The sequence below is a fragment of the Tribolium castaneum genome, chromosome 4 (assembly GCF_031307605.1).
Source record: "Tribolium castaneum strain GA2 chromosome 4, icTriCast1.1, whole genome shotgun sequence".
Taxonomy (NCBI): domain Eukaryota; kingdom Metazoa; phylum Arthropoda; class Insecta; order Coleoptera; family Tenebrionidae; genus Tribolium; species Tribolium castaneum.
This window is the reverse complement of record NC_087397.1, coordinates 20635219-20643248: the sequence shown is the minus strand read 5'-3', so window position 1 is coordinate 20643248 and position 8030 is coordinate 20635219. Positions and strand designations below refer to the sequence as shown.

The 8030-nt window shown below is 34.6% G+C and overlaps 1 protein-coding gene and 1 long non-coding RNA gene across 6 annotated transcripts in view; one reads left to right on the top strand and one right to left on the bottom strand.

The window, feature by feature from the left end:
• LOC107398211 (uncharacterized) overlaps window positions 1-8030 on the bottom strand; it is a 65258-nt gene that overhangs the window by 33193 nt on the left and 24035 nt on the right. The gene's annotated exons all lie outside the window — the stretch shown is intronic.
• LOC135265929 (myb/SANT-like DNA-binding domain-containing protein 3) lies at window positions 31-2692 on the top strand. 2 transcript variants are annotated; one of them, XM_064356323.1, is made up of 5 exons: window positions 31-316; window positions 563-749; window positions 802-876; window positions 929-1064; window positions 1195-2692. In XM_064356323.1, exons 1-5 carry the CDS (start codon window positions 234-236, stop codon window positions 1407-1409), a joined length of 696 nt encoding a protein of 231 aa, XP_064212393.1. In that variant the 5' UTR covers window positions 31-233; the 3' UTR covers window positions 1410-2692. The 2 variants fall into 2 exon arrangements, with proteins under 2 accessions (XP_064212393.1, XP_064212394.1); XM_064356324.1 differs by having other exon boundaries at window positions 40-316; window positions 1645-2692.

Below are 8030 nucleotides of genomic sequence, written 5' to 3'. Positions count from 1 at the left end.
TTCTGAATTAAGTTAATGTCAAAATTAACTTAACATCGCCATCAAATTGATCACGGTTTACATATGCGTTTTTAATCAAATTTTAATTGTGATTAACTAATTCGAATTAAATTGACATTTGACGGGGTTGGCACAACTGATTAAGTTCAGTGGCTATTTTCACGAGTGTTTTTATAATTTCTCTCCCGTGTGGTCTGTGTGTGCGCTTGTGCAAATTACATTTAAAATTTAAAATGACGGAGGCAAAAGTGCACCGAGAAAGAACAAAGAACTTTACCGAAAGGGAAAAGGAAATTGCTCTAGATATTATAAACAGGTATGTAGCTACTTTGGCATAAATTAACGATTATTGTAGGTTAGGTTTGTACGTCTCCTGAGTCTGGAATTTGGTGCAAAACACAATTCTAACTTTTTTTTAAATCGTATGTTTAGGTTTCAAACATGCACCTAATTTTTTTCCACATGATTTTTGCACTGCACTTTAATTCAACCTTTTTTTTCAAATATGACATTATATTCCTTCTTTTACGTTATCCTACATCCACCTCTGCCTTTCCTTTAGATATCAAAACAAAATAGAAAATAAAGAAACCGACGGTGTTTCCCAAAAGGAGAGAAAAGACGCATGGGAAAAGGTGGCTGAAGAATTTAATTCAGCATCATCAACAGCACCACGAACAGGAAAGCAGATGAAAGTGCTTTGGTCCAATTTACGCCGGACAGCTAAAAAAAATATTGCTAAAGAAAATGTAAATAAATAATATTATTTATGTGAGTGACTATAACTGTTTACATTTTTAGAAAAAAAGATACTTAGATGAGACGAATGAACTGGGAAATATAGCAGAGCTTAAACGAAAAAAAAATGAAGATAAGGTTAGTTATAATAATTAAATTTCAGAAAAACTAATTTTCTTATCCATTTAAGAAAAACATTTCGAAAACTGGGGGTGGAACGTTCGAGAGCCAATTAACTGACGTGGGGGCTAGAGTCTTAGCAATGGTCGAGCCACAGGCAAGGCCCTTACCAAATCTATTTGATGATGACAATATTTACCATAAAGGTAAATAAACCATGCTTTAATAGTAATAATAATAATAATAATAAAATTAATAATAATAATAATACACGAATACACACATTTGATCTCAAACAAGAATCGTTAACTTTCAAATAATTTATCAAATTTTTAGATATAGTACTATTAACTCAAGATCAGGAAATATCCCCTCCTGTCCTGGAACCTGTTGAAGGATACTCTAATGTAAATATTTCTGATCTCCCCATTTACCTTGAAGATGAATGTGTTCCCCCATCCGAAACCGTTTGTGAAGAAATCCCTACCCACCAGCCACCACGAAAAAAATACACCCCTTCTAAAAATAAATCAAACAAAAAAAACAGTTGATTTGAAAAGAACACTATATTTAAAGCGCATAAAATTAGCAAACATGGAAATTGAATTTAAAAAAAAGATGTACGAATTAGAATTAAAAATTAAAGAAAAAGAGTTGGAAAAAATTAGCCGAAATGATTAATAAATATTGAAATTTTATTTGTTTTTTTTTTTCAATGAAAATGTGTTCTTATAAGGGCTGTACGAGCGGCAGTATTTTCATTAATATTATTATTTCTATGAACAGGTTCAATTTCAAGTTCTTGAGGTACTTCAACATCTGGATCTCTTGGCGGTTCATTATCATTTGTGAAAATGGCAATGTTATGTAACACAGCACAAGCCACAATAGTTGCTAATGTAGTGTTCATTTTAGTCCGCAGTCCCAATGACAGACAAGAAAAACGACGTTTCAAAACTCCAAAACACCGTTCAATAGCATTTCTAGTCGTTCTGTGTGACAAATTATAAGCTTCTTCCGCAGCTGTTCTTGGATTCAGTACTGGAGTTAAAAGAAAGGGACGGCAAGCATATCCACTATCTCCAAGTAGAAAACCATTTTCATATTCACCTCTTTCTAGATGTGCACAGAGGGATGAATCGTTAAATATTGTACTATCGTGGACACTTCCTGGCCACCTCGCGACAATATTTCTTATTTGCAGGTCTGCATCGCATACTGCCTGTACATTAATTGAAAAAAATCCCTTCCGATTACGAAAAATTTCAGCGTTGGGGCCACCTGGTGATTCAATTCTTATGTGAGAACAGTCTATTGCACCTATTACTCTTGGCATTCTTCTTTTACGATAAAATTTTAACTGAACATTATGTAGTTCTTCTCTGTTTGGCATTTTTATAAATTATAGTTTAAGTTGAGCGATTTTTTGGATAACACTTTTTATAACAACACAGACTGTTGACTTATGTACAGCAACAGTGTCACCCACTAATTGTTGAAAGGAACCTGTTGCCAAATACCTCATTGTAATTAAAATCTTATTTATTGCAGATATCGATTTGCGTCTTCTAGTTGTAGGTTCTAAATCATGACCGATCAACTCATGAAGCCATAAGATAGTTGCCTTCGAGAATCTAAATCTCATTTTAAATTCTTCTTCGTCGAAAATTTCATAAGGATTTCTCCTATCTCTTATCCCTCGGTATCTTCTAGGTATTCTTTCCATTCTTACTTCATCCTCAGAAGAATCATCAGACGATGATGTAGTCGTAAGTGATACATCAGACATCTAATTGTAATTTTTTGAATAATAATAAAATAATTAAAAAATGTGTATTATTTACCTTTATTTCCCGTTTATTTTATTTAAATATAAGCTATCTCAAAGTTTTTTGGAATCAAACATGACAGATATTAAAATTTAATTGAAGTAGCTACCTTCATTAACTTAATTTCATATTAATGTATAATTTAATCGCAATTAACTGTTAATTGAGCTTTTGTAAACCGATTTCTAGATTTAATTGCGATTAAATGGAATTTAACAACGTATTAGTTTAATTCGAATTAAATCGATTTAATCGCGATTAGTGACGTCACGAAATTAAGTTAATCGACATTAACTTTTTAATTTGAAATTAAATATTTAATTCGCTTTCTATAAACCCGGCCTAAATGTCTTTATTCGGAATTTGGTGTAATAAACGTACCGAATAGAACAAATAATCAGGTAACGACTAATGACTTTTTTGTGAATTTTCGATGAATTAATCAATCAAAAATGGTACCAGAATAGTTTAAATTTATTGGGTTAGGTTAAGAGACTGAACTAAACCCTTTAGTTAAATATTTTCAATTTAAAGCCCCAAATTGTTCAAAGTTAAAATTGACAAGTGCCTGACAGGACTTGACAGCGCCTTGAGTGCAGATGCACTTTCGTTGCTACGGATATCGTCCGCCCAAAATTTATACTTTTTTTATTTTGGTCAAATGCAAGCCTCTGTTTAAATTAAAATATCTATTAATTGGTGCATCTTAGTGGTGTAAAAGGTTATACCTTTTTATTCGCAATTGATTACTCTCTCGATTTAAGCAATAAAAAAGTAGTGTTAAAAGGGCAAAAAATTAGAAAAACACAAAAAATGTGACCCGGAAACTGGGTGGATGTATCTGGTTTTCATACTTACCAGAATAAAAGGAATATTCTCTTTAGTAAGTCTACCAAGTTTCGTAATATTTAGTCAAATGGTTCTAAAGTTATGGTACAAAACCGTCTTTCCATACCCCTACTTCCCAGAGCTGTAAAATTCTTATTAGTTTCGATAGGACACGAGTTATAATCTCAATTGACATCATTTTATAAATCCATTTTGAGGTTTATTTATTGTCTCATATATATGAATAACCTGTATATAAAATTACTGTTAGGGATTTTTGCACATAGCACTTCGCAGCAACATACATATGACGTCACAGTTGTCGCTAGGACTCTGAGTATGTGGGTTAACTTGCATATGGGTCGCTAAAATTTAGCAAAACTTTCAAACTTTCTATCACGTGAACGCCGAGTGATCACTTCATCTCTTAGCCATGCGAAGTATAGTGACACTTTTTATTGTAAACTCAATGTCTAAGTGCCAATACATATTATCATAGCATATTTTTTGTCTTTTTCAAATCCTGTAAAAACAGATCAAAAAGAAAAACGTGTACCACAAAATGCTCAAAAATGTTACTTAGTCCCTTTCTGCAATGAACAATTCAATTATTGGTTTTGTTTCAAATACATTGCAATTTTACACTAATTTATTTTATGTAAAATTATCTTCTCTCTGAAGACCGATATGTTACTGAAAATAAATTGAATCGTGCGTTGACGAAAGAAAACCGTAAACCAAATGCCGTCTTAACCTCCTCAGTCCTGGGTTAATGGCAACATTTTACAACATTTGGTGCGGTTTGTACATTATACTGTACATAAAATTTGTACGTATTTTACCTTCACAAGGCCAAGCAAATGCGACTTTAGAACTCTTGTACAGTATAGTGTCCGTATTGAATAGCCATGCGCTGTACAGCTGTTTTAGTTTTATGTTTATGACATATAACCTTTGATTCTGTGGTTGCAAATTGGCGCGTGTTGCGAACGTGAATGTGGTGGTTTGATACAGGTAAGGAATAATGAATTTTAGCGTAATTATCTAGCTTAGTATCCGATATAATGTTGAATGTCTCTTCTATGCTAATATTAGCATTGTATGTTGAAAACAACATTGCTCTTTACGTATTAGGTTTATAATTCGTGTAAGAAAATTAATGTACATTATTCTGTACAATCGGCACTTACTAATGATAATAATAATAAAAATAAATAATAATAATAATAATAATAATAATAATAATAATAATAATAATAATAGCGTCCAATCACAAAGACCTTCAAAGAATGCTGAATGCCATCTCCACGGTGGCTAACGACATGCAGGTACGATTCAATGCTAGCAAATGCGCAATACTCGACCTCGACTGCACAAAGCGAAACACCCGCCACATGACCAAACTTAAGATCCAAAATGAAGAGATCTGCCCCCTACACGAAGGAGAAGCCTACCAACACCTAGGCATCCCCACGGGGTACCATGTTGACACTACCCCAGAGGCCACCATCGAACGAATGACGAAGGAGGTCGAGAACATCGACCAATCGCTTCTAGCTCCTTGGCAGAAAATTGATGCAGTGAATACGTTTGTATCCCCAAAACTAGGCTTCTTGCTAAGAGGGACGACGATTCAAAAGAAAAAGACTAACAGGCTAGACAGTAGAATCAAAGCCTACGCCAAGAAATGGCTTTTCCTACCAGAACGGGCCAGTCCGGAGCTCGTATATCTACCGTGTAGTAAGGGTGGAGCTGGCCTGTTACCTGTCGCCGACTCCATCATCCAGGCAGTAAGAATGCTCACGGCAACAGACACTCAAGTAAATGCCATCGCCGTTACCCAAATGGAGGCCACAATCAAACGAAGAATTGGTAGAACTCCTAGTAACGAGGACAGTTGTGAATATCTCGTTGGAGGGCGAGTTCGGTCGGGATGGGGGCGACATAGCCTCACTGTGGACGCGGGCAAGAAACGCAACCAGAAGGCTGCGCAACAGAGTGAACATATCGTGGACCCCAGCTGATGGCCAAGTTGCTGTGTCAGTAAATGGTCGGCAGTTTGATCGGACAAACGTTGGTAAAGCCCTGAACGACCAGGTTCGATCCTTTTACCTAGATAAACTCTGGGCCAAACCGGATCAGGGCAAGGTCATTAGATGTTCCACCGCCGACACAGCCAGCAACCATTTTTTGAGATCAGGATTCGCCACCAGGTTTGCCGACTGGCGCTTCATTCACCGTGCCAGGCTGGGACTGGTACCTCTTAAGGCTTCAGGGTACCGAAGCGATTGTTGAGAATTGGTGTACTACAAGTTGCATACTTTTTTTAGACCTGTTTTCAGTGACAGCTGTCAATCATCGGTTAGGCATCCGACCTTCGCCTCGGGGTGTCTTGTCCCTTCTCATAAAATGCAAATAATGTAAACAAACTGAATTCCACTATCGCCCACGATAGTTTCTCTTATTTCAGAGATTCAAGCAACATACAGTGAAAAATACGTTTTTTATTTTGTTAAAAAAATTTGATACTAAAGAATAATAAAATACTAGCATAGTTTTGTAAAAACTTTGTTAACAATTGGTCAACGTAATAATGAGCAGTGGGATAAAGAAAGAAATAATAGATTAACGGCTAGTAATTTCGGAAGAATTATTAATATGAAATGTACGACCAATACAGCGAATGCTGTAAAAGATATCTTGTATCGTGTGGGATTATCTAAATTTAAAAAATTACCCGAACCACTACAGTGGGGAATTGATAATGAAGAGAAAGTAAAGGAGAAGTTTGAACAGATCACAGGTATAAAGGTAGATTCATGCGGCTTTTTTGTTGATAAAGAAAAAAAATTTTTAGGTGCAACACCAGATAAGTTAGTGGGTTCAAATGCTATTGTTGAAATTAAATGTCCATTTAGCGCAAGAAACACAAATATTAAAACTGCCATAGAACAAAAATTGATTAAATACTTAGAAATAGATTCTCAAGATGATAGTAAAGTAGTTTTAAAAGAAAAAGATAAGTACATGTATCAAGTACAAGGTCAGCTCCACATTACTAATCGCCAAACTTGTTATTTTATAGTGTACACCTCTACAGATTTAAAATATTGTATTATTGAGAAAGACGATAGTAAATATTGGAACGGAAGAATGATAGATTGTCTTGAAAATTTTTATATGAATGCCATGTTACCAGAAATAATTGATTCAAGACATAGTCGCAATTTACCATTACGCAGCATAATAAAAAAGGATTTGTAAATAATATTTCAAGTTTAGTTTTAGAGATTTTTACATAAATACATAATATGATGATAAGCATTTTAATAATAATTATAATTTTTAATTTGAACAATAAAAGTAAAAAAAAACTTCCTCAGTGGGTTGACACCTTGTCGTGGTGAGGGAGCTCAGTAGTTCTATCACAAAACCTGTGCAGAACGAAGCTAAGTACAACCAAAGTTTTAATCATCTTTTTTTATATTTTTTTTAAAACAGGAATAATTTTATTGTTAAAAGTATTCAAAAAAATAGCGAGCGTGATTACTCGTATTTCAAAATCTCATAAGATACGTTGATAGCAGTGTCTACAAAAAAACGTAATGCAAATCTATAGGTACCTAATTATTTTGTTAAAAAAATTAATTCCGAAACCATGTGCTTTAATTTTATACCACTATTAGAGAAAATTCCTATTTGTGCCGATACATTTCTCTGTCTTGAACAAATGCAATAAAATTATTATCTTGTAGGTCACCCCAATGGTGGTTACCTCCTGCGGTGCGTCCTAAACCCGTCATAAATCTTCTTCCAGCTAGCTAGGCATTCGAAGAAGGATGCATTAAAAGTTGCCTACTTACAATTTAATTTTTGCTTTATATCTAACAATTAAGAACAGTTAACAAAAATCTAAAATATCTCAGGTCTGTATTTTTAAATTTCCTATAAAATGTTTTTTTTAAATTCTCAATCTCAAATTCGTATCAACTTCATTAACAGACATTTTATTTAATAAAAAAATATCTAGGCATTTCTTTCAATCAAAAATGAATCTTCGACCTACATTTACTTATAAAGAAACACTGCAAATGTCAAGAAACTCTTCAAGTCTAAATTTGCGGCTAAAAACAGTGAAAACAGTTTACACGTAAAACGTATGCGCCAGCTCCCAGAGGGTCTAGAGCAGCGGTGCCCAACCTACGGCCCGCGGGCCGGATCCGGCCCGCGAAGAAGCTCAATCCGGCCCGCGAGCTCCTAGTCGGATATTCGTAAATTATTGACCAAATACCGCGTATTTTTTAAATTTATTAAAGTATTTTCTGTGAATTTTATTAACTACAATATTTCTGATATTGTTATATGTATTTTGATTGAATAATTTGTATTTGTACATGACATCGGCATGACACGGTGTGTGTGTGTCATGCCGATGTCGACTAGTGCTGCCGCGAGTGGCCGATAGTCGAGGTGACTACAGAGTGAAGTTAGTTATAATCATGGAGTTACTTGTGG